Raw genomic sequence first — 27987 nt, forward strand, 5'->3', positions numbered from 1 at the left:
CCCTGGAGGCGCCTCTACTTCACATAACTCTTCACACACTGACAACTCTATTGACAACTTAATTTCTTTATCAATTCAATACACCTGCTATTCATGACGACACATCACCATCTATCAACTGACGCAATTGTATTCTTCTATTCGATTTAACCTTTTTGGACCTTTTCTTATACTTCCTAATTACACTGATGTCATCTCTATCTCCTCTCTGGGGGGAGAACTCAGTGCATCTCATTAGCTGCAAAGTTAGTTTGCTCAAGTCTTCCCAAGATGGCTGTTCGATACAACATGACTGCTCAGCACATTATGGCTGACTATTCTCTAACACTTACGTCTGCGTGTAACTGAGGGCACATGGCAGTAATGTCATGGGCTTCTCCGCTTACATGGTGAAGTCACTTGCCAGCATCAGAAAAGAACACCGTGCACCGGGAGAGCAGAGGGATGGGGAGTATAATAATTTCTTTTATAATATAATAATAAAGTTTTATTTCTATAGCGACAATATATTCCGCAGCGCTTAACAATTCAGAGGGGACATGTACAGACAATTTGAGACAATACAAAGTAACAAAATTAAGATACCAGGAGGAGTGAGGGCCGTGCTCGTAAGCTTACAGTCTATGAGGAAATAGGGGAGAAACAAAAGGTGATTTTCTTATGTGTGCAGCGTGATGGGGAAATATATACAAGAATGGGCCCGAGAGGAGGGCTAAATATACAAGAATGGGGACATATATACTAGGGCAAGAATCATATATACCAGGATGGGATAAAAATGGGCAACATATATACCAGGATGGATATACAGTATACACGAGGATGGGAGACACATCAACAGTACCTGGAAGGGGCCCAGGTTGGGTGACATCAGTACAGAATTGGGGAATTTTTCCCAGTAACAGTGTCAGCAGCAGATCCACACCCCCCCTCCCCCCCCATAGCAGTGAGTCATGACCACATTTTTTGTGTTAATCTTTTTCCCTATATTCCTTCTTCAAAACCTAGGTGTGTCTTATGGTCCAAAAAATACAATAAGTTTAAAAAGAAATAAAATGGTTCTTTTCCTCACAAATTCTTACTTGAGCAATTGTAGCCAATTTTTTTTATAAAACCCTTTGAATTATAGTACAACATGATGGCTTCTCCTGTGTGACTCATCGGACAGCAGGAACTGATTAGTCTTAAAACCATTTGGCAAATTCTGAAAGCAAGAATGGCTGCTCCACTCTGTTGGTTTTCTGATGGTCGGCAAGACTTGATTTACCAATTAAACATTTCAATTATTCACAACATGAAAAAGGTTCCTTCCCTATGCAGCTTCTTAACATGTTTAACAAGACCTGATTTACTAGTAAAACATTGCCCACATTCTGAACCTGAAAATACGTTCTCCCGTTTGTGAATTTTCTGATGTCTAACAAATTCTGATTTCTGACTAACCCATTTCCCATACTCTGAACATTAAAATGGATTGTCCCCTGTGTGAGATCTTTGATGCCTAACAAGATGTGCTTTCCGAATAAAACATTTCCCACATTCTGAACATGAAAATGGCTTCTCCCCTGTGTGAGATCTTTGATGCACAACAAGATGTGATTTCTCAATAAAACATTTCCCACATTCTGAACATGAAAATGGCTTCTCCCCTGTGTGAGATCTTTGATGCACAACAAGATGTGATTTCTCAATAAAACATTTCCCACATTCTGAACATGAAAATGGCTTCTCCCCTGTGTGAATTTTATGATGTCTAACTTCATTTGATTTACTAGTAAAACATTGCCCACATTCTGAACATGAAAATGGCTTCTCACCTGTGTGAGATCTTTGATGCATAACAAGATCTGATTTCTGAATATAAAATTTCCCACATTCTGAACATGAAAATACGTTCTCCCCTGTGTGAATTTTCTGATGTCTAACAAATTCTGATTTCTGACTAAAACTTTTCCCACACTCTGAACATGAAAATGGATTGTCCCCTGTGTGATTTTTATGATGTCTAACAAGATGTGACATCTGAATAAAACATTTTCCACATTCTGAACATGAAAATGGCTTATCCTCTGTGTGAGATCTTTGATGCCTAAGAAGATCTGATTTCTGGATAAAACATTTTCCACATTCTGAACATGAAAATGGCTTCTCTCCTGTGTGAGATCTTTGATGCACAACAAGAGCTGATTTCTGAATAAAACATTTCCCACATTCTGAACATGAAAATGGCTTCTCCCCTGTGTGAGATCTTTGATGCATAACAAGAACTGATTTCGCAATAAAACATTTCCCACACTCTGAACATGAAAATACCTTCTCCCCTGTGTGAATTTTCTGATGTCTAACAAAATTTGATTTCTGACTAAAACATTTCCCACACTCTGAACATGAAAATGGTTTCTCCCCTGTGTGAATTTTCTGATGTCTAACAAATTCTGATTTATGACTAAAACATTTCCCACATTCTGAGCATGAAACTGGTTTCTCCCCTGTGTGAATTTTCTGATGTCTAGCAAGGTGTGATTTCTGAATAAAACATTTCCCACATTCTTGACATGAAAATGGATTCTTCCCAGTGTGATATTTTTGATGGTCAAGAAGATGTGATTTCCTGGTAAAACATTTCCCACATTTTAAACATGAAAATGGCTTCTCCCTTGTAGGAACCGTTTCATCCGTTTCATATTCCACATCCCTTCTGAAACTTTTATTCTGCTTACAATTCTGTGATGAATGGGAATTTTGGGCTTGTTTGAAAAACTCAGATGATAGAGCTTTCCGAGGAAGGACTGGATTTATATCTGGGACAACAGCATGCTCTTCATATGTATCATGTGGTATAATTTCATCATCTGTTATAAATTCTGAAGATATTAGAGATCCATCTGAACTCCCAATACAGTCATCTGCTAAAAATAAACACAAAGTTATTAATATCATTAAAAATTATCTTGAAAATACATTTTTGTTTAAACCATAACATCAGAAATTAATTTAGGGAAAAAATTATTCTGAATCTGTTGTCCAATATCGAGATCTAAAGGCCCCTTTACACGCTATGATTTATCTGACGATATGTCGTCGGGGTCACGGTTTTCGTGATGCACTTCCATCGTCGTTAACGATGTCGTTGCGTGTGACACCTACGTGCGACTCCGAACGATCTTAAACATAGCGAACATCGTTGATCGTTGACACAACGTTCAGTTTCAAAATATTGTTCATCGTTTGGAACACAGCAGACATATTGCTATATTTGACACCCTGCCAACGACGAACAACATCCACACGACCGCCTTGGTCAAACAATATATCGCTGAACGATGTAGCGTCGTTTGTGAGATGGGTACGTGTGACTGCTAAAAAACGACCTATGAGCGATCTCAGCAAATTGGAGTAACGATCTGGGCGTGTCACATCGCTAACGAGATCGCTAGCGATATCGGTGTGTGTGTGTAAAGTGGCCTTAAGAGTTACATCTTTGTTAATTCGGCTTTCCCATTCCTAGCACCAGTTCTCTGGAATGTGCTACAGTAAATAATCTGATTGATTATCATAATTTGACTGCAAGGACAGGGGGCTCCTATACTGTCCCTCACGCTTGGGGACCCTAAGCTATTCCTAACCTCTGGATTACCCCTGAAGATGGAGATGCCGGAGTCTCGTGCATTACTAGTCTCCTGACTAGGTCTAATCTGTGATCCCCATGGGAAGGAAAAAGCAGGATTATGATGGAAATACAGATTAAGACAGACGGGACACATTGCAAACTCACAAAAATAAACAGTGAGAGGCTAAGGAGAAAAGCAGGAGCAGGAAGGCAGCAACAAAAATGACAACAAGGGTTAACACCACAACAGCTCACAGTAATAATGCACAAAAAACACCCATAAGTCTGGATCACAACACCTCACCAGATCAGTATAGGTAAACTATAGCTGGCATTAATGAAATAGTCCAGCCAGCATATACAGAACGGCAGCAAACAATATTTTCTCCTCTACAGCATGTGATCACCGACATTAACAAGCAGCCCAGCAGAGAATAACTCTTACTAGCCTGCCCAAGCCTGTGGTTTGATGCCTGCGTCTCCCTGCACTGGTCACAGACAGCAGAGAAATTTACATGCAAAGTACCAGAGTCTATCATTTCAACAGATCCTGACGCTGCCATTACATTTGGCAAAACCTGCAAACATCTCCTTGAAATATTGATCCACAACATAGACAAAAGGTTTTTTTCAAAAGACGAAAATAAAATAAAAGAGATGCTGAAAATTCAACTGGGTTGTCTGGGGCTGTAACGCTGATGGCCTATCCTTAGGCTTTGTAACCAAAGCAGGTAGCAGGGTCTTGCAGCCTGTACAGATAAACATTAGGGCTCCAATTCATCAAGACTGGTGATGTACACTGAAAAATGACGTCAGGGACTGGAGTGAGATTTCTGGCATAGGGAACATACCAAGTTTGTTATGAATTAGAGAAGCAGTGGCATCACACCCTTGTTCTGGCCAAGCTCTGCCCATTTTGGCAAAGTTGGTTAAAAGTGTCATAAACACACACACACACACACACAAGCCTGTCTCTTCTCTTCAACTTTAGACTCCTCCAATTAAGACCTTTGGTCACATGACTTGATGTCAAAATGGTCCTTAAGCAGTCCTATAATTGGTATATAAACACTGGGGCCCCTGGGAGAAAGGGGGCCGTGTGCAATTGCCCAGTTTGCTCTCTCTTTCCCCTAATGCCAGTTCAAAAAACCAGCCTGTCCTCCGTTCAGTTCTTTTAGACTCCTGCAATTAAGAGACCTTTGGTTACATCATGTCACACGACTTTGAAGCCATCAAAGGTCCTTAAACAATCAACCTCAGAATACAACAGATGGGATCTTTAAGAGAGTGGGGTCTTGAGAATTTGTGCAGTTTGACTACTCCCAATGCTGGCCCTGACTGTAACTAGGGCTTATTTATGGAGTAGGGCTTATATTTCAAGCATTCTCTAAAAATCCCATAAAATTGTGCTAAGTGTTATTTTTGGACTATGTCTAATTTTCAGGGAAACGGTATTTATGAACTCTCTGCAGGTCTTTGAGTTGCCATCATAACAACATAGAGAAGGCACTAGAAACAAACAGAAGGAAAGACAATACAGTTGAAAAAAAAAAAAACAAAAAAAAAAAAACAGCAGAAAGCCTAAAAATGTAAACACAAAATTAGTGCAGAAAGTACATGAGTAGATAACTCTTACAGGATAGAGCTGGAGGAAACACATCCTGAGGAACATCGGGATCTTCTTGGTTACAGTCCTGTGGGAGAAGAGGACGGGGACATCTCTCTGGTGTTGTCCTCTTACTGGATAGAACTGGAGGAGACACATACAGGGACTGAATTCATTCCTTACGTACAGATACTTATAGGCCGTGTGTATTTAGTCCTGTCTATTACCTGGTGATTTGAGGGGCTGGGGATCCTCAATCATGACCTCCTTGTACAGATCTTTGTGTCCTTCTAAATACTCCCACTCCTCCATGGAGAAATAGACGGTGACGTCCTGACACCTTATAGGAACCTGACACATACAATGATACCGTCACCCCCGATCCCTTCATAGCGTTACTGTATAATGTCCCAGCATTCCCAGCAGTGTCACCTCTCCAGTCAGCAGCTCAATCATCTTGTAGGTGAGTTCTAGGATCTTCTGGTCATTGATGTCCTCATGTATCGGGGGGTGAGGTGGAGGCCCCGTGATTGGGCTCAGGGGTCTTCCCCATCCCTCAGACACAGGGGCCTGACAGCGCTCACTAGAGGTCTTCTTCACTACTGTGTAATCCTGGTTATGGAGAGACACAGTAATAAATCTCACTCCAGACATTTCCAGAGTCCTCACCTCTCCAGTTCTGTCCATCTGTTATTCCCATAGATAGGAATGATGTAATGTGACGTCATCAGAATCTCTCACCTCTCCAGTAAGCCGGAAGAGGATCTCTAGGGTGAGGTGTAATATCCTCTCCGCCATCTTGTCCCTGTCCATATCCATCCTGAACAGGAAAGTTTCTGAAAACAGAATAAAAACACTGAAAGGATCCGATATTATAAGGACCTGAATGGGAGGGAGAGGAGCCGATATGTAAAATTAATGGAGATAATAATGGAGGGAAGATATAATTTGGGTACTAAAAAAATATTCAACATGAAATGAAGTAGCAAAACCGACCCATAAGGCTAAGAACGCACTTTGCAGTACAATTCTGCAGCGAAAAAGTCACTGTGTGTGCGTCTCAGAACGCAGTTGAAAAAGCTGCGTTCTGAGACGCATTCTGCAGAACGCAAAGTGCGCACATTCCTGGTGAGAATTCATGCGTTCTGGATGCTTTCTCTGCCATAGACAGAGTGGGAAAAGCATCCAGAACGCACATTTTTCACAGAACGCACCCACTCGGCTCTGCAGCATCCCCATAGTCTTGCAGCAGAGCCGATTGGGACCGCTCTATCACTGTCATGGCTGGCTGCGGGACAGTGCCGCGCGATCAGAATGAACTTCACCCGACTTCATTGTAATCGCGCGGCTCTGTGCGTGTGCCATGGCTTGATTTGAGGTCACACGTGTAGGACTCACCTGTGATCGCAAATCCCCTGAGTGACTGCCGTGATCCGCGCAATCAGCTGTACTTTCACTCAGGTTACGCGTGGTCACAGCTGCAGTCCTCCACGTGAGAGCGGTGGCAGCGAGTAATCTCGACAAGTGACAGCTCAGCTGATAGCGCAACTCACTTCAGTTGCTGCATGGAGCTCACAGGAGCGGCGGTGTTCTACTGCCGCTCCTGTCAGCTTCCGATGTAGCAGAGCTGGAAGCGTCGTGGGACCTTGTGTGGATTACGTCGGACATGGAGGTGTTTTTGAGGGATTAATAAAGTGGTGAAAGAGGGTGTTTTTTTGTCTTTCATTCCAAATAAAGAATTTTTTGGATGTGTGTGTTTATTTACTTTAACTGACAGGTTCATCATGGAAGGCATCTCGGGGAGACGCCTGCCATGATTAACCTAGGATTTAGTGGCAGCTATGGGCTGCTGCTATTAACTCCTTATTACCTCGTTTGCCACCGCACCAGGGCAAGTCGGGATGAGCCGGTAAAGTCCCAGGACTTTCGCATCTAATGGATGCGGGAATTCCGGGCGGCTGCTGGCTGATATAATTAGGCTGGGGAGCTCCCCATAACGTGGAGCTCCCCATCCTGAAAATACCAGCCTCCAGCCGTATGGCTTTACCCTGGCATCAATGTCTCATTTCACATATATAGCTTGGTCCTTTGCTTCCCATACAGAGCAAGTTTTTTAACTGCAGGTGAGGTTACACATAGGTTAGGGACCCCAAAAATAGAGATTACCTTAGCGTTTGGTTTTGGGGCTCCTTTGCATTGATCAATACAATGGCTAAACATCTCTCATTTCTATTATTCATAGCAGTTATGCACATTCCATTTTCATGTTTTTCACTTTTTTCAGATAGTCCATTGTATTTTTCAGTCTAGTATTCCCATAGCAGTTCTGCTTTTCATTATTACCCTATACATTGTGACTAGTGTGCAACTCTTTATCCTATTATGATTGGTTGTAGTGAGACAGTTGTCACTCAATGTGGGGGCTCGTCTGAATGCAACCAATCACAGCCGCCGGTGGGCGGATCTATGTAGAGCAGTAAATAAATAAATTATTAAAAAAAAACAGCGTGCAGTCCCCCCCAAATTTTGATACCAGCCAAGGTAAAGATGAAGGCTGGGATTGTCAGGATGGGGAGCCCCACGTTAGCGGGAGCCCACCAGCCTAAAAATATCAGCCAGCAGCCGCCCAGAATTGCCGCATCCATTAGATGCGACAGTCTCTGGACTCTACCCGGCTCATCCCGAATTGCCCTGGTGCGGTGGCAATCAGGGTAATAAGGAGTTAATGGCAGCCCATAGCTGCCACTAAGTCCTAGGTTAATAATTGCAGGCATCTGAAACACCCCCATGATTAGCCTACAAGTTAAAGAAAGTAAACACATACACCCAAAAAATCCTTTATTTGGAATAAAAGCCGAAAAAAACCCCACCCGCTATCACCACTTTATTAAAATCCCCAAATACCCCTCCAGGTCCGATGTAATCCACATGATGTCCCACGACTCAACTGTGATGCCCTGTCAAAACCAGGTAGTCACACACATTAGGCCCCTGCATAACACCATCCCTCACAGGGTTTAAGCAGCCGACCTGAAACCCTAGTCACCTCCCCCAGGGCAGGACAAACACACTAGTGGGCGGGACCTGGCGGATGGAGAACGCCCACCTAGGGGGTCTAGAGAACCCGGGGCGGGAAAACAGTCAGTTTTGAGTAAAGTTTGAGTAAAGAGGAGTCGAGTTCGAGTGCAGAGTAGAGTCGGAGTGGAGTCCAGGCCTGTGCCAAAGGTCTGAGGCTCAAACTGACAGGCGCCGAGGTTGGAGCCCTGGTGCATTGGCTAGGTGGCAGACGGTGGTCCGTGTCTAGCAGGAGACGGGAAGACGGCTCGGCAGATCCGAGGTGGACCGGGGCATGGTAGGAGCTCGCCGATACCGACACCAGAGACCCGACCGGAAACCGTACACAGAGGGGCTACTCGGACCCTGAAGCCAGGACCGGAACCAACGGCCTAGCTAATTAACCGATTGAGGGCAGGATTATAGGTCCTGTCCCAATCAAAGTGCCAAAACCAGACACCACCCACAGAGAGGGATAGGGCATCCGCCAGGGCCCGGTTGATCCCACGGGTCAGCATCAGCGGGCACAGCTCCCAACAATAGTACCGGGAGCGGACTCCCGCGTTCCACACCGGGAAGTCCACCACATCACAACACAGTGTAGAGGAAAGTGACACAGACCACCAGCGCGGGTGGGGGACCAGAGTACACCCGGCCGCGGCGGCCGGGCACCAGCACCTTGGTCAATCATTGGACTTGTCTGATTTCTTTAACCGTGAGTAAGCTGAGACTCCCTGGTCTGATCAGGCGCGTCGGCCCCTGCCATCACCGTCCCCTGCAGCAAGTCATCGGGTCACGGGGCAACCATCCCTACCCACGGAGGGGTTAACAACCAGCTGCCATCCCATCACCCCCGGGTGTCCCACAGCAGCAGCGGTGGTGCTTATGTAGTCTTCTACTAGGCAATGCTCCCACTAGCCAGATTCCTACTCCACACTGATGAGGGGCAAATACCCCGAAACAGCTGTCTGTGGATGGATACCATGTTTGGCATAGGTGGTCTCCTTGACTGGAGACTGCCCTTCCCGTGGTTGTTCCTTCCCGGTGAAAGACCTGGCTAGTTTCCTGCCAGCGTTGAGAAACACGTAACGGTGTCTCCGCTGTGGTGGATGTTGATCTCCCTAAGGTCAACCATCCTTGCTTATGTATACTTCACCACAAACCGTGGGAGGCGTCACAGACTGACTACGGCAAATCCCGTACAAATACGTCCCCCTTTGATTCGGAGTGTCTGCGCGACCCCCGGGTCTGGAGAACCCCTCGAGCCATACCGTGGATTCGGATCCGAGCAGCACCGGCTGCTGTCGTGGGGGCGGCACACATCCAGGTCTGGTACATGAAGATGACAAGAATAGCCGTAGAACACCGCCGCTCACCGTGAGCTCCACAGAGAAACTGAAGTGAGCCGATGACGTCACTCAGGTTACACACGGCCACTGCTCTAAGGAAAAGGACTCGAGCTGGCTGCGGGTAACCTGAGTGACGGCACCGCTGATCGCGCAACTCACTTCAGTCACTCAGGTGATTTGCGGTCACCGGTGAGTCCTTCACCTGTGATCACAAATCAGACAGAGCCGCACAATGACAATGAAGTCAGGTGAAGTTCATCCGAGTTTATTCTGATCGCGCAGCCAGCCATGCTCTATGGGGATGTAGCAGAGCTGAGTGGGACCGCACTGTCAAAAATGCATCTAAAATGCATGTAAAAACATTAAAATTAATACATCTAGTTATCAAATATTTTATAGAAGGACATATAAATTCACAGTTCTGTTTATGTTGGAGGGCATAGTTTATTAATTAAGTTTTTATAAGGGATAAGCATTAAAATATCTATAATGAGTATACTTGTGTAATGACATGGAAGGATATTTATATATTCTTCCCGAAGCTTCCCGAAGCTTCCAGAAGGTTACGTAATGTGGAACTATATTCAACTATGTTCCACTAGAACACCCTATATGGACTGAGCAGCTGGTATATAATACACGATGGAGGGGGCTATTGGGGGGGCTGCTCCACATTGCCTGCTGTGAGAAGACTCGAGGCTGAAAAGATGAAGACACACTAAGAAGATGACATCCCCTGCCTTGCCATTCAGGAGCCAAAGAGAGATGGGTAAAGACTTCCCATTGTTCAGTATGGACTAAATGAACTCTTTTTACATAAGCTATCAAAGTATATTATTTTTCCTTTCTGTAACTGAACCCTGGCAACCATTTTTAAATAGATAAAATACATTTATTTTTACATTTTTGAAGTTTCTTTCTTTCATGCGCTTTTACGTATTTGACGAAAAATATATTTAAGAGTATATTTTTTAACATTTTGGTGAGCCACCCATTCGTAATTTTTTTTTGCATTTTTTGTTGTTCCTTCACTTTGCATAAGGGGGGTATCTCAAGTATCTCCTGCAAAGGATCAGGAATCGACAATTTATAAAAATCACGCAGAACCTAGGAAATACGTATAAGTCAAGTTGCATGAATGTTTTTTTTTTTAATGAACTTTAAAGTCTTTACAAAGTTACAGAAGTTAACTTTTGACGTATTTTTGAGCAAGAAAGATAAAGTCAGTCCATAAGAAGTATTGGACGTGCTGAACAAGGTGAATCAAGTCTTACAGGATCATCCATCAGATCATCTGATCATTTCAGGTAAGAAAATGGATTTTATCTCTTCATATGTTAAGCAAAGTAAACTTCAGTTCACTTATCCAGATATTTCTAATGTAGAAGAGATTTGGTTACGCTTTTATGAGGAGTGTGAACTTGAGAATTCACGTATAGAATGTGTAAGGTCTTTTAATAGAGAGAAACAGAAAATCAGAAATGTCTGTCATTTAGTCTATGATTTTCACAAGTTAATCGTAGAAAAGTGTAAAAATGGTGGAAATAGACAACCTGAATTGTCATGAGAGTCAGTGATAGTGAAATCCAAAGACTGCTTAGAACCTGGAGTGTCAGTCAGTGATATGGTGAATTCTGACTGTAATGTTGTAAATGATCAGTCAGATGATTTAGACTGTAATTCAAATCAGAATTTTGATAATGGCGGCAGACATGTGCTACGTAATCAAGGTCATTTTCAGCATACTGGGAAAGAAGCAGGAAATGACGTAGAGAAGCCAGAAGGGGGAGGAGCCAGAATGGGACACAGGCAGAAAGCTGTCAGAGAAGGACACGTGGAGAGAGAAAATGGCGACGATCAGTTTCTAAAAATAGAACAGGCTAAGTTAGGGATTACACTTAGAAAAAATTTATTGGACATATGCAAATTAATTCCCGCATATAATCCTAAAATACATGTTTGCAGAAATTCAGAGATATTTGAAAGTTCCATCGAGAAGTTAAATTTAACCAATAGTGAGACGAATCAGTTATTCCGTTTGTGGATACCTCAGCATTTTTTTAGACAATTGGCATTAAAAAAGTCTTCTGACAATGAGACATTGGATTGTTCAAATGATAATGATATCATAAGGCTGAAAAATCTCATCTTCTGTGCAAGGAATGAATCTGATCCAAACTATGAGATGTTGAAGGAATTACAAATTGAACAGAATGAGAGTACGTTCTCATTTATGTCCGTTTTTGAACGTTTGTATAGGGCGGTCATTCCAAATGTCAGATTGGATGGAATGATACGTTTATTCATCAAGAAATTTCATTTCCTTGATAATGCAGCCTGTGCGGTGGCATTAAATAAAAAGTCCCTATTCGAATGTACGACATTTATCGATTTTGTTAGAAAAAGTCAGTCAAAACAGAAATTAATTAGTTCTGAAAAACCAACACGAAAAAGGGAGAGTTTTTGTGAAAAACCAACAGTGTCTCCCAGATCCAGATATTTCTGTGACAGGGTATATGAGATTCGGAGGAAGATGCATACGTGTTATAAACCATACAATCCACCCCAATTTTTATCATCTAAAAGTCTTTTTTCACAGGAAAAACCCCTGTCACCAGTGAAGGGATTGGTCACTGGGATTGAAAATCCCAGACAAATGATGAGTAATAGCTTTGAAAGACAGAAACAGGTGTCTTGTGCAGACTCTTTCCCTGGGTTAGGATTTGATAGTCAGCAACAGCTGGGTGGTTTTCCAGAGAGAGACATTCTCTCTCAAATAAGAGAAAACCTTGAATTACATAAGTTCCGAGATTCCTATAAGTTCAAAGGGAATCTAATAAATCGAATCTTTGAAGAAAAAATTAGGTATGGTCTTCAGTTAAATAAAGTGGATTTCTGGGTAAATTAATTTTATTGTTTGATAAATGTGCTTATTCATATACAGTGAATCAATATATATATATATATATATATATATACATATATATATATATATATATATATATGTATATATATATATATATATATATTAAAAGTAGTGATAGTAAATCAAGGTCATATTTTCATTTAGTAAAATGATAGTTTAATGTTATAAATTAAATAATTTGATCTCTGTATATGAATAATAATATTTAAAATAAAACAATAAGAGAAAGTAACAGATTCTAAGTGTTTCATTTTTATCATAAATATGATAATAATTTTATTCTTTTATTTCCCTCAGAATTTATCAGTAAAACAGATTGATGAAGTATTAATTTTTATTTATACATATGTTCTTGTCCTCAATCAGGTAACATATATTTTATTGGGTAAAGTTAATCGCGGAAGCACGATTAAATAATAATTATTATTTTCTCAGGTACCAATTGCCAGAGTATTATTGCTTTAACGTTTCTTTTATGAATATATATATCTTCTATAGAGTTATTAGAAATGTAATCTGAGTTTTGGAGTAGTAAAACTGCTTGCTGTTTTGGAATGGTGTTCCTTGCACGTAATAGAGCATGTGACTTGGTACTAAAGCTAATAATAAATGTTTGTTCCATGGTCATATGTACAGTGTGTAATACATTGGAATTTGTTTTTTTTCGAGAAGTACTTCAAATTAGTAACATAATTTTTTAAATGCGCATAGAATAATTGGAAAAAAAAGGGATATGTGTTTGTCAGTTTCTATGTAGAAGTGTATGTTGGAAAAAAACATGACAGTTTTGTGTGCATAGATGTGTCTTTGAATGATTGATTGTTTGAGCAGCTGCTAAAGTCAAAGTACTTGGATCCAGAGAGAGAGAGAGAAAAAAAAAAAAAAGGGGGAATTTTTGTTTTAACTTAGAAGTTATAAGATATATATGTATATTATCTAGAATAAATAAGTTATAGTACATAAGTATTAATAATGAAGGAATTTATACAAGATATATATTTTAAATTCTTAGACATATTTCTTTAGTATAGAGATATTAGGATTTTTTATTAAGGGTTTATTCTGAAGAGTTACATTCTAGAATAAGGTCATAACGTTTTGATTTTTTTATATCTTTTGTGTTAGTCACTTCTTTTACTGATACACAGATTGGTAATCATTTTTTCTTTTCAAATATGGAAGTGATATTTATAATATGGTCTTGAAGATATACAACGCAAATTTTAATTTAATTTAATCTAAACATATTAATTTTTATAATATCATATTTCATGATATTGAAAGGGAGAGGTTTGGTCTCAATCACACACATTTATATTTGATAAATATATGTGTTTACAGGATACTTTAATAATTAATATTTCAAGTACAAAGGAAGAATTGGGAATAAAAAAATATATTTGAAGTATATCATAATGCATTTATATACTAAGAGAAGTGTATTATTTGCAAGGTTACATGACTTAATTATTTTTATTGGTTACTGATAGGTTTGGTAATTTTATAAGATACTGGTAATATTAAGGTTATCTGGTAACATTAAGGTTATGTATTATTAAAGACATAGGTGTTCTATACATAGAAGGCCTTATTTTTATTTCAAGTTTTATTTTTATTCCGATTTTCATTTTTCTTTTTATTCCTATTTTTTATATTAATTATTATTTAATATTCACATTTTTAATCAAAATCTTAAATTCTACAATTTTATTTTTTCTTCAGATTTTAAATATCTCAATTGAGAAAACACTTCAATATTTAGTTCAGTAATATCTAATATAAGAATATTACTTTATTAAATATGAATCATATTAAAAGGGAAAAGTTCCATTTTTTGGAAGAAAAGATACTTCCTTCATCAATATATACAATTGTTTACTTTCTGGTAATACATTATTTTTATATTAGTATGTTAACACAATAAGGATGAAGTATTACTTATAGTTACACATTTCCTTATAGTAGGTTATTTAATAAATAATAGACAAATCAAATAAATTAAATTAGAGTAATAAAGATGGAAGATTAAGGTACATCTAGGTTTACCTACCTATATTTACAAATAATATATATTATATTTTTAATCAATAATGATTTAAAATGGGTATTATTGTGTTTTGATGGTATCATCCAGTCTTTTCTAAAAGGTTATTTGCTTTGGTTTATAATTTACAATGGTCTAACTAAAAGCCACATTGTTGTCTTTCATATTTATAATATGATACATGTTATAGGTACACATTATATTATTTCATACTTTATATTATATTTTGGTTACATTCAACACATTGCCACCTATGGGTTTGGAAGGGTAATGCACCAACGACAAAAAGATCATTACAAGAAAATACTATCGTCTATACCATTATGCAGTATTTTATCATTCTGAGTATCAATTACATTAATACTTCTACGATAATAATAATGACATGGTATTATAGTATTAGAGTTATGATACGCTGTGACATTTATTAGTGATAGTTATTGCCATATTTGGTATTTAGATTAGGGATGAAGTCTTCAATCAAGATTACAAAAGATAAAAAGACTTTATAATTTTCCTAAAGTTAAAAGGGATTCTGCAAAAAGGTCCAAAAGGTAACGTCTCAAATAAGACTGTGTAACATGCAAAATACACTTACCGTGCTTGCATCTCAGAAACATAGTGCTCCTATGGTTCCAAAATGGACAATGACACATGGTCTGTGCATTAAGACCTCCCTAAAGTTACTAAGAAGAGCAATGACGTGTTAAAGTTAACCCCTGTCGTGCTGACCAAGAACGTCTTAACATCTGTTCCTGGGTTATTTGACAACAGGCAGCATGAAAGGTGACTAGTGTAAATCACACTGCACAGACATCAAAGACTTTTTGCTATTCTTCTACACTCATGAACTGTGGTTTATCAACATTGGCTATGGACTTTGCAATAAAAAATAAAGTTTATGGACTTTGATCTAACAATGATAAACGCAATATGGGACTGTATAAATTGGTAACCATCCATTTTTATCAAAGGATTTATTTCTAAGAGACTGTGTTTATGCCGGATTACATCGGAGATAAGAAGACATCAACTCAGAGGACATCATATGGTGACCGGATTTGGTTTTTGCATTTCTTTTTAGGTCTAGCGAAGTATAGTTATATACATTTTTATATGATTGAACAGTCACAGCCTGTCATAACAGGAATCAACATTATTATATTATTGAACTTACAACATGAATAATGCAAATTAATTATTATTCATCATTATTATTGATATTAATTCGTTATTGCCAAATAAGGAAAGAAGATTTGTTTTTTTAATGATGTATTAATTAATTTCGGGGTTATTCTACCCGCTTCAAGGGGGAATTGTAAAAACATTAAAATTAATACATCTAGTTATCAAATATTTTATAGAAGGACATATAAATTCACAGTTCTGTTTATGTTGGAGGGCATAGTTTATTAGTTAAGTTTTTATAAGGGATAAGCATTAAAATATCTATAATGAGTATACTTGTGTAATGACATGGAAGGATATTTATATATTCTTCCCGAAGCTTCCAGAAGGTTACGTAATGTGGAACTATATTCAACTATGTTCCACTAGAACACCCTATATGGACTGAGCAGCTGGTATATAATACACGATGGAGGGGGCTATTGGGGGGGCTGCTCCACATTGCCTGCTGTGAGAAGACTCGAGGCTGAAAAGATGAAGACACGCTAAGAAGATGACATCCCCTGCCTTGCCATTCAGGAGCCAAAGAGAGATGGGTAAAGACTTCCCATTGTTCAGTATGGACTAAATGAACTCTTTTTACATAAGCTATCAAAGTATATTATTTTTCCTTTCTGTAACTGAACCCTGGCAACCATTTTTAAATAGATAAAATACATTTATTTTTACATTTTTGAAGTTTCTTTCTTTCATGCGCTTTTACGTATTTGACGAAAAATATATTTAAGAGTATATTTTTTAACAATGCATCCAAAACGCATCGTTTTGGATGCTTTTTGAAAAGCACATGCAGTGTAAAGCATGATAAAAGGGAACGTGAATGAGGAGACAGAGAGAGACCAGGCATGATTCCAGATTATTTCCAACCTTCTACAGGTTTTACCCATACTGTTTCTGCCTTTTCCCATCCATTTCAGCCTTTTCCTCAGTCACCACAGGTCACCGTTAGGTCCAACGTGAAATTATTCGGGTTTCCCATCGACTTACAGTGGGTGTCGAATATTCGCGAATATTCAAATAGCGGCGACCTATTCGTCGAAGCGGATATTTTGGTATTCGATCATCCCTAATCGTTGGGCTTTACTCTCCTCCTCCTCCATGTCATTCTGTAGCACTAAATTCAAATTTTCAGAGGGCCTGCAGGTGTCAAGAAACCTGAGTTTAGTGAGGGCCCTGAGGTGGCCCAGTAACGTACATTTTGGAGGGACTGCTCTTACTTATACATTTGGGCGGTGCCTCCCTCAATGAGACTCAGATAGTGGAATACATATTCCATAGCAGTTTACAATGCGCCCATTGTATCATTGGGCTTTACCCACCTCCTCCTCAAATTTGCCAGTCTGGAATGTAAACGTGTCTGTAAACCAGAAGAGTGAGAGCAGATTCTATCTTGGATGGCAGACAATAAGGCCTCTTCACATTTCTCAAGCAGCAACAAATTTTCCGCGACCACACAGTCTACTGTGAATACACACAAGGCTGGACCATCCAACCCTCAACCTGGTCCTTCTTCCTCCCCCCATCATATGTCACAGGAGACATATGACCCCAAGCTTGGCCACTCTGAGGATTCGTTTTGTATGTATCCTTTGGTTGGCTCTGGCCTCTCACCGTGCAGCATGTAAGAGAGATGAGAGGAGGTGGTGTGAGTGGAGTATTTGAGAACCTACAGCCAGAAGAAAGCCACTTTGAGGAACCTGATTTACTGTCTCCAGGAGGTGGAGACTGATGATGATGAGACACAGTTGCCATCAGAGCAGCCTACAATCGCAACTGCGAAGGAGGATGAGATGGAAGACGAGATGGTCCATGATGAGTCCACTGATCTGACCTGTACCGTTGACATGCATAGCCAGCACAGCAACACAGAGGAAGATGGATATGTAGCACCAACACAGGCACCAAGGGGTAGTGGTTTGCCCAGAGTGAGAACTGGGTCAACTGTTCCGAAGAGCACCCCCACTGTGGTCCAAGTCAGGGAAAGGGGGTGTTCAGCCGTTGTCTAGACATTTTTTCTGAAAGTCCTTCAGAGAAAAAAAATTGTAATCTATAGCATCTGCCATACCAAGTTGAGCAGAGCGCAGGTCAAACGCAACTTGAGCACCACCAGTGTGTGGAACCACATGGCAGCCAAGCACCCCAGAAAATACAATAATTATACAAAAACAAACCTGCTCATGAGAGCTTACATCTACAATGAGGTGGTGGGGGGACAAGGTACAGGTGCTCATTTCCAATGACAATCCAGCTATCTCAAAGATATGAGGGATAGATAAAGGCTGCCTGAACCAGTCAGCCAATCTTTGAGATGCTTTTGGGTGTGGTGGAGTTTGATGGAGAGTTATTTTGTGAGAAGTTGTGGATGGACTGAATTTAATTTGATTAGGGAGGGTGATAGGCCACCCTAAAGAGCTGTGTTTTAGGGCACGTCTGAAGCTGAGTAAGTTGTGGTTCGTCCTGGTTTCTTGGGTCAGAGCATTCCAGGGCATTGCTGCAGCTCGGGAGAAGTCTTGGATCCGGGAGTGGGAGGTTTGGCTTAGTGTGGATGTTAGTCGAACGTCGTTTGCAGAGTGTAGAGAATGGATAGGGTGATAGACAGAGAGGAGGGTGGAGATGTAGGGGGGTGCCGCACAGTGGAGAACTTTGTGGGCGAGAACAAACAATTTGAATTGGATCCTGTGATATATAGGCAGCAAGTGCAATGACTGGCACAGAGCAGAAGCATCCGCGTAACGGATAGCCAGATAGGTGACCCTGGCTGCCGCATGAAGGATGGACTATAGAGGAGAGAGTCTAGTTAGGGGAAGACCAATTAATAGAGAACTGCAGTAGTCAAGGCAGGAGTTGATCAGGGCCACAGTGAGGGTTTTTGTAGTTTCCATGGTAAGAAAGGGGCTGATTTTAGAGATGTTCTTGAGGTGCAAGCAAGAGGAGCGGGCAAGAGATTGTATACAGGAGGTGAAGGAGAGATTGGTGTCGAGCATAACCCCCAGACAGCGAACCTGCTGCCTAGGAGTTATCATGGTACCACACACAGAGAGGGAGATGTCAGGTTTAGGGAGGTTAGAAGATGGAGGGAATAGAAGTAGTTTAGTTTTGGAAAGGTTAAGTTTCAAACATAGAGCAGACAAGATGTTGGAAACTGCAGACAGACAGTAGGTGGGCAGAACACCAGGGTACCAAATTTGTGTCTGCGGGTCAAACCACTGCCATATCACCTGTGCTACGTCCTTCACAATCTGCTGTCCAGGAAACAGACTTAGGCTATGTGCACACAGTGCGTTTTTCTCGGCGTTTTTGCGCGTTTTTCGGGTGCGTTTTTGGCCTCAAAACTGCATGACTTTGCTTCCCCAGCAAAGTCTATGAGTTTTCATTTTTGCTGTCCCCACACAGCGTTTTTTTTCAGCTGCGTTTTTGTGGTGACCACAAAAGCGCAGCATGTCAATTATTCCCGCGTTTTTCACTGCACTTTTCATCCATTGAGTTCAATGGGATGTTGAAAGACGCAATGAGAAACGCAAATAGCTGCGTTTTGGTGCGTTTTGGTGCGTTTTGGTGCGTTTCTAAGACCAAAAACGCAGCTATAAACGCAGGAGGTGGGTAGTAAAGTGACGTGTACAGGAAGAGGATTCCTTCTGTCAGTATATACAGAAGCGTGAATCCTCCCGGTACCGTCACCGTCGCTTCCATCTCCCGTCCTGTGCATGTATGCTGCCGTGCGGCGCCATGTCTGGGCGGGAGGTGGAAGCGGCTGCGAAAACAAAAGTTAACAGTAGAAAAAAAAAAAAAAGTTATACTCACCTGTCTGCAGACTCCCGGTGCTATGCCCGCTCCCATCTCCTCTCACGGTATCGCCACCCCCGCTCCGGCTGTGTGCAGACGGCCGGGAAAGCTCCGATGGATGCAGGACCTGGCGATGGATCACCTGATGCAGTCACCTGACGCATCAGGTGATCGTAAGTATCGCGGTGATGCGGGCGCCCGGCCGGTATCAGCGGATGCGTCAGGAGACTTCATCCCTGATTACCGGCAGCTGCTGCAGCGATCGGACGGGATCAGACTCCTGCCCCATCGCTGCAGGAGCTGCCGGTAATCAGCACATAAGTGAGTATTATTTATTTTTTTTTTTTTGCACCGATGCATCTGCTGATTGTATAATCGGCTTTTATACAATCAGCTGATGTGTGATGGGATTCAGGCATTTGATCCTGACACATCATCTGATCGCTTTGCCTTCCAGCAAACTGATCAGATGATATTGGATCCGGATTGGATGGCGCGGGACCCTGACCCAGGATAACTGCAGAGGGGGGGTTCTTTATTTCAATAAAGATGGAGTCACTAATTGTGTTGTGTTTTATTTCTAATAAAAATATTTTTCTGTGTGTTGTGTTTTTTTTTTATCTTTACTAGAAATTCATGGTGGCCATGTCTAATATTGGCGTGACACCATGAATTTCGGGCTTAGGGCCAGCTATACAGCTAGCCCTAACCTCATTATTACCCGGCGAGCCACCCGGCATCAGGGCAGCTGGAAGAGTTGGATACAGCGCCAGAAGATGGCGCTTCTATGAAAGCGCCATTTTCTGGGGTGGCTGCGGGACTGCAATTCACAGCGGGGGTGCCCAGAAAGCTTGGGCACCCTGCACTGTGGATTCCAATCCCCAGCTGCCTAGTTGTACCCGGCTGGACTCAAAAATTGGGCGAAGCTCACGTCATTTTTTTTTTAAACTATTTCATGAAATTCATGAAATAATTTAAAAAAAAAGGGCTTCCCTATATTTTTGGTTCCCAGCCGGGTACAAATAGGCAGCTGGGGGTTGGGGGCAGCCCGTACCTGCCTGCTGTACCCGGCTAGCATACAAAAATATGGCGAAGCCCACGTCATTTTTTTTGTTTGGGGGGGCAAAGAAATCCTGCATACAGTCCTGGAAGGAGGATGCTGAGCCTTGTAGTTCGACAGCTGCTGTCTGCTCTCCTGCATACACTATTGGATGGAGGATGCTGAGCCTTGTAGTTCTGCAGCTGTCTGCTCTTCTGCATACACTAGTGGAGAATGAAGAACACATTGAAGAAGGAAATTACATCAGACCTTTTTTTTTTGTTCACTGATAAAAAACGCATAAGGACGCAGTGAGCAAAAACGCAGCAAAAAAACGCACCAAATCGCGGCAAAACGCGTGCGTTTTTTGCCGCGTTTTTTCGACGCAGGTGCGTTTTTGTGCGTTTTTAGCGGCCAAAAACGCACAAAAACGCAGCGTCAAAAAAACGCAGTGTGCGCACATAGCCTTATGCTGCCTGCTCTCAAGCTGCGATTGAACATAGACTGCAAACATCAACCACATCCACTTCCTTGTCCCAGCGAAGTGTCCAGTTGTCTGTGCCTGAGAGCTTGGAAAGGAAGCGTAAATACACAGCCACGCAACCACAGGTACAAAAACATTCACATTGCCAAATTGCTAGCCATGGAGATGTTGCTGATAAGGTTTGTGGGAACACAGTGTTTCCGTGATCTCTTGGCTGTGGCTGCTCCACAATACATTGTTCCTAGCCGCCAGTATTTTGCCCGATATGCCATCCCCGTGTTACATAAAAACGTGTTAAACAATCTCAACCGTACTCTGACCAACGTTGTAACCGGGAAGGTCCACCTAACAACAGACACGTGGACAAGTTGTTGTGGACAGGGACGATACATATCTGTCACGGCACACTGGGTGAACCTGGTGGAGACTGGGACACAGTCGCAAACTGGAACATCACACATCCTACCCACGTCAAGAATAATGGGCCCAACTCCTATCTTGGTTTCTGCCTCATCATATGCCCCTTCCTGTCTCTCCTCCTCCTCCTGCTCCTCACCCTCTGCTGAATTACGCTCCCCACCACTGCCACGCAGGGAGCTGTGCAGCAACGCATCGTCTAAGCGCCAACACGCTCTGCTGAAGCTGATCTGTTTAGGTCAAAAACCACACACTGCAGCAGAGCTGTGGCAAGATGTAAAAGAACAACCGTATAGAAGCTCTCCCTGCTGCACCTCCAACCTGGCCTGGTCATCTGTGATAATGGGTGTAATCTGGTGCTGGCTTTAAAGGTCTGCAAGCTAGTACACGTGCCATGCATGTCTCACGTGCTGAACCTAGTTGTTCAGGAATTTCTCAAAACATACCCTGACTTGCCGTACCTACTTGAGGAAGGTATAAAAAAAAAACAAAAAATGAGCCGGAGTATTGAGTTAGTGTACATGCAACTTGTAAGCTCAGATTCCCTTGAGAAGGTGTACTGTATTAGTGCCCATTTCCGCCATTCCTCTACCACTTTTGCTGGTCTAAAGGCTGCGTCACACGCTACGATATATCTAACGATATGTTGTCGGGGTCACGGAATTCGTGCCACACATCCGGCATCGTTAGAGATGTCGTAGCGTGTGACACCTCCGAACGACTGTGAACGAGCAAAAATACTCACCTTACCGTTGCTCGTTGACACGTCGTTCATTTTCATAAAGTCGTTCCTCCTTCTGCGCACCAGTGGTTATGTGGTGCCCTGGACAAGCCAGGACGTCACAGGAACTACAACAACACACCCCACACCCCGGTTAGGCACACCGAAGTCAAACACAAATCCTTGTTGCCTTCCTCCAGGGGCCGATGTCCACACCAGGGGGTGGGCCAGGCGGTTGGTCCCGCCCACCGAGGAGTTCACAGTCCTGAAGGCGGGAAAAGGGAGTCAAGTTTTCAGATTAGTTTTGGAGAGTGAAGTGGTAGTAGAGGAGACTGACCGTGTCCGGGTGCGTGGCCCGGACTCATACAGCAAGGTTGGCAGACGGTGGTGACCGTCTGCAGGAGAGGCTGATTGGAGTGACCCGTAAGGACCGGGGACGGGCGGTGGCCCACCGGTACCGGATCGGGGAGTGAAGAGAAGCCAGCACCACTCGGCAGGGCCTACGGACCCCGACCAGGCTAGGAGTTGCCGTAAAACTGGTCAAATCCGTTAGCGAAGGGAACCTCCGGGGTTTCCCAGCAGTCAAGACCCGATTGAAGGCAACCGCTCACACCGTAAAGGGAAACACAGTCACCGCCAAGGCTACAGTTCCCAGGGCCAGAGCCTGCGGGCAAAATGAGCTCCCTCAGCATCCATCCAAGCTGGGGAGCGGGTTACCGGTGGGAAGCCATTGGAACCGTAAACACAACACAGGTGCAGGGAAAGGCAGTCACCACCAACCTACCAGGAGAACTACCGCAGCCGTCTGTGGGACCCGTCCATCCAGCCGTTTGTTTTACCGGAGACTTTGCATTGATCATTGGCTGAGTGAGTACCACCGTGCCATGCGGCACAGCGCTGCCCCCGCGACCCTGCACCTCACCAGGCCCCGTAACCCGCCTGCCATCCCTAACACCTTACCGGGCCCCGGGACCATCCAACCCCCTACCCACGGAGGGGAGAAACAACATCCAAGCTGCTCCCTGTCACCGCTCCCAGTATCCCCGTCCAGAGCAGCGGTGGTGTCGCAACCTCACCACAACCGTGGGTGGCGTCACGGACAATATCCCTAAACCACAGACATACCCCCCTTTTCACTCACGGGCGAGGAGCGCCGCTTGAGTCCTCGGGATCCGGCCCACCGCTCGAGCCACCGCCCGCGACAGTTAGTCGTTCTCGAGGCAGCACACATCGCTCTGTGTGACACCCCGGGAACAACAAACACAGCTTACCTGCGTCCCGCCGGCAATGCAGAAGGAAGGAGGTGGGCGGGATGTGTGACGTGTATTGGGCGACCGCTGTGTGACGTCGCTGTGACGCCGAATGTCCCTCCCCCTTCAGGAAGAGGATGTTCGCCGCCCACAGCGATGTCGTGAGGGAGGTAAGTACGTGTGTAAATGACTTTGTGCGCCACGGGCAACGAATTGCCCGTCACGCACAAACGACGGGGGCGGGTGCGATTGCTCATGCGATTGCACGATACATCGTACCGTGTGACGGGGCCTTTATATTGCTGCAAAAGCGCTTTAATTTGCCAAGCCATTGACTCATGTGTGACCTGCCCACGTGGTGGAACTCTACATATCATCTGTTGGTGAGGATTAGTGAGCAGCAGACGGCAGTAGCTTATTACCAGCTTCAACATGCCCCGTCAGACTGAGAGTCAGCCACCACACATGACAACTGTGGAGTGTGTGTAGATCGCTGACATTTGTGAGGTTTTTGAGAACTTTGAGTACTGTACCAAGCTCGTGAGCAGTGATCGGGCTATTATCAGCTTAACCATCCCGCTGCTGTGTCTGTTGAAGTGTCTGTTAAAGAAATCACTGCATAATCTCAAAGAGGAAGCTCCTACCCTACCCAGACAATTTTCTGAGGCAACATTGAGTGATGAGGAGGAAGAGGAGGGAGAGGACTTGTTTTTCTGTGCTACCAAGGTGATTCCCAATGCTACTGAGGGAACTCTCAACCCCAGCATTATGTCTGTCCAACATGGATGGGCTGGAGAGGAGGAGGTGGAGGAGTAAGTGAGTCAACATGAGAAGAGGAAGGGTATTGTTCCTCCTTTTTGGGACACAGAACGTTTGCCTGTTTGCAGCTTGGCCCACATGGCACAGTTCATGTGTAAACGCAGCTTTACATGCTGCGACATTGCTAGTGATGTCGCTAGTGATCACACCCACCCCGTCGTGCGTGAATCACGGGCAAATCGCTGCCCGTGGTGAACAATATCGCTAGTGTGGCGCCCTGGACAAGCCAGGGGCCACAGAGAACAACACCCACCACACCCCACACTCCCGGTCAGGCACACCAAAGTCAGACTAAAACCCTTGTTGCCTCCCTCCAGGGGCTGATGTCCACACCAGGGGGTGGGCCAGGTGGTTGGTCCCACCCACCGAGGAGTTCACAGTCCTGGAGGCGGGAAAAGTGGACAGATCAGTTTGAGAGTGGAAAGTGGAAGGAAGGAAAGTGGTAAAGGAGCAGACTGAAGTTGGTCCGGGTGTGTGGCCCGGACGGATCAGCAAGGTTGGCAGACGGTGGTGACGTCTGCAGGAGTGGCCTATCGGAGTTTACCGTAAGGACCGTGGACGGACGGTGGCCCGGCGGTACCGGACCGGTACACAAAGAGAAGTCAGCACCATCTGGCAGGGGCTTACGGACAACCAACCCCCTACCCACGGAGGGGAGAACTAACAAAGCTGCTCCCTGTCACCGCTCCCGGGATCCCCATCTAGAGCAGTGGTGGTGTCACCAATATCACCACAACCGTGGGTGGCGTCACGGACAATAACCAAATCCCCACAATCAAATCCCCTTTTCACTCACGGACGAGGAACGCCGCTCGAGTCCCCGGGATCCGGCCCACCGCTCGAGCCACCACCGAGCAGCAGCGGCAGCAGCCGCCGGACCCGAGCAGTGGGAGAGCGCAGCGTCCCCTCCTCCGCCCGCAACACTAGTACACGTCACACGCACATACCTTCCTAATGACGTCGCTGTGGCCGGCGAACAAACTCTTTTCTAAGGGGGTGGTTCGTGTGGCGTCACAGCGACGTCACACAGCGGGCCACCAATAGAAGCGGAGGGGCGAAGAGCAGCCACATTAACGTCACTAACACCTTGTTGCCGGAGGACGCAGGAACGCTGTTCGTCGTTCCCAGGGTGTCACACCTAGCGATGTGTGCTGCCTCAGGAACAACGAACAACCTGCGTCCAAAATGATCAACGATATTTGGGAATTGAACGACGTGTCAACAATCAACAATTTTTGCCATTTTTCGGATCGTTATCGGTCGCTCAGAGGTGTCACACGCAACGACGTTGCTAACGATGCCGGATGTGCGTCACAAATTCCATGACCCCAGCGATATCATGTTAGCGATGTTGTTGCGTGTAAAGCGGCCTTTAGTGTCTGTCGCAAGACCCTCGCATGATACACATTTTATCCTACATCCTAGATTGGCCACCATTCTGAAACTAAGGTACAAGGAGAAATTTCCTTCTCTCCTTTTGGAGTCACCAAAGGGTTGCACAATGGAAGCCTTCAGGAGGGTCATTGTAGATCAGTTTTCCTCTGCCTTTGACACAGTGGACCACTCCCTCCTATTACACATTCTGTCATCTCTGGGCATCACAGACTTGGCCCTATCTTGGATCTCTTCATGACTAAGCAATCAAACTTTCAGCGTCTCCCACCATTTCCTCATCTCGCCCTCTGTCAGTGTCCCCCAAGGTTCAGTTCTTGGACCCCTGCTGCTCTCCATCTACACCTTCAGCCTGGGACAGCTCATAGAGTTCCACGGCTTTCGATATGATCTCTATGCCGATGATAGGCAGATCTACGTCTCTGGACCTGATATCACCTCCTTACTAACCAGAATCCCACAATGTCTGTCTGCTATTTCATCCTTTTTCCCTGTTCGATTTCTAAAGCTTAACATGAATAAAACAGAATTCATTAACTTTTCTCCTCCTCTCTCAACCCATCTAACAAGCCTATCCATCAAAGTTGATGGCTGCTCACTCTCCCCAGTCTCACAATCTTGTTGCCTCGGAGTAACCCTCGACTCAGCTCTATCCTTCAAGCCACACATCCAAGCCATCTTTACCTCATGTCGACTATAACTCAAAAATATTTCCCGGATTTGTGCATTCCTTAATCAAGAATCATCAAAAACATTAGTGCATGCCCTCATCATCTACTGCATCGACTACTGCAACCTCCTGCTTTCTGGACTCCCTTCCAACACTCTTGCACCCCTCCAATCTATCCTACACTCTGCGGCCCGATTAATCCACCTCTCCCCTCATTATGCCCCGGCCTCTCCTCTCTGCCATTCCCTTCACTGGCTTCCCATTGCCGAAAGACTCCAGTTCAAAACACTAACCATGACATACAAAGCCATCCACAACCTGTGTCCTCCTTACATCTGTGCCTTAGTCTCCCGGTACCTACCTGCACGCAAGCTCAGATATGCCCAAGATCTCCTTCTCTTCTCCCCTTTTACCTCCTTTTCCCACAATTTCATAAAAGATTTCTCCCGCGCCTCCCTCAAACTCTGGAATGCTCTACCCCAGCATATCAGACTCTTGCCTACCATGTAGCGCTTCAAAAGGAACCTGAAGACCCACCTCTTCTGTCAAGCCTATAATAATCCTCAGTCCAGTACACCACTGCGCAACCAGCTCTGTCCTCACCTACTGTATCCTCACCCATTCCCTGTAGACTGTGAGCGCTCGCGGGGAGGGTCCTCTCTCCTGTACCAGTCTGTTTTTTAATGTTCATGATTGTTGTACTTGTTTTTTATGTATATCCTTTTCACTTGTAAAGCGTCATGGAATAAATGGCGTTATAATAATAAAAAATAAATAATTTATGTATGAGATAGCCAAGATGATTGTTTATAAAATGAAGGTCGTCTCCCGTTCAAGGTGATGGTGAGGTATGGAGAATGAAAGTCAAAAGTTCAAAACATTGTTATCCTTTTACTCGTCGGTTTATAGAGACCACTACTCACCTGCACTGTCATCTGTAGGAATCTCCTCTTTACTCCGCTCATCACCCCTCACATATGTCTCTGTAGTATTAATATGGGGCAGATCTTCCCCCTGAAACAAATATTGTAAAAGTCACAGACAGATGGAGAAGTCCCATCTATGATCAGCTCTAATCCTGCCATCTCCACCGCTCTCATTACACAAGTATAACACATATAATACTGGAGGATAAAACAAGACTGAGCACAAGACCTTCACAGCCGTCTACACATCATAGGGAGATTTCATGGCCCCTTCTCTCCATCTACCTGATGATCCTGAGGAACATCGGGGGCTTCTTGGTTACAGTCCTGTGGGAGAAGAGGACGGGGACATCTCTCTGGTGTTGTCCTCTTACTGGATAGAACTGGAGGAGACACATACAGGGACTGAATTCATTCCTTACATACAGATAATTATAGGCCGTGTGTATTTAGTCCTGTCTATTACCTGGTGATGTGAGAGGCTGGGGAACCTCTAACATGACGTCCTTGTACAGATCTTTGTGTCCTTCTAAATACTCCCACTCCTCCATGGAGAAATAGACGGTGACGTCCTGACACCTTATAGGAACCTGACACATACAATGATACCGTCACCCCCCGATCCCTCATAGCATTACTGTATAATGTCCCAGCATTCCCAGCAGTGTCACCTCTCCAGTCAGCAGCTCAATCATCTTGTAGGTGAGTT

The 27987-nt window shown here is 43.8% G+C and overlaps 1 protein-coding gene across 1 annotated transcript; it reads right to left on the reverse strand.

Annotated features, from left to right (window-relative positions):
* Positions 1 to 514: 514 nt before the first annotated feature.
* LOC142258782 (uncharacterized) lies at positions 515 to 27877 on the reverse strand. Its single transcript, XM_075331380.1, has 7 exons — positions 27745 to 27877; positions 27564 to 27661; positions 27276 to 27366; positions 17097 to 17134; positions 5444 to 5567; positions 5247 to 5360; positions 515 to 2909 (listed from the first exon to the last, which is right to left on the reverse strand). Exons 1-7 carry the CDS (start codon positions 27875 to 27877, stop codon positions 1465 to 1467), a joined length of 2043 nt encoding a protein of 680 aa, XP_075187495.1. The 3' UTR covers positions 515 to 1464.
* Positions 27878 to 27987: the final 110 nt, after the last annotated feature.

Source organism: Anomaloglossus baeobatrachus, assembly GCF_048569485.1.
Source record: "Anomaloglossus baeobatrachus isolate aAnoBae1 chromosome 5 unlocalized genomic scaffold, aAnoBae1.hap1 SUPER_5_unloc_10, whole genome shotgun sequence".
Classification (NCBI taxonomy): domain Eukaryota; kingdom Metazoa; phylum Chordata; class Amphibia; order Anura; family Aromobatidae; genus Anomaloglossus; species Anomaloglossus baeobatrachus.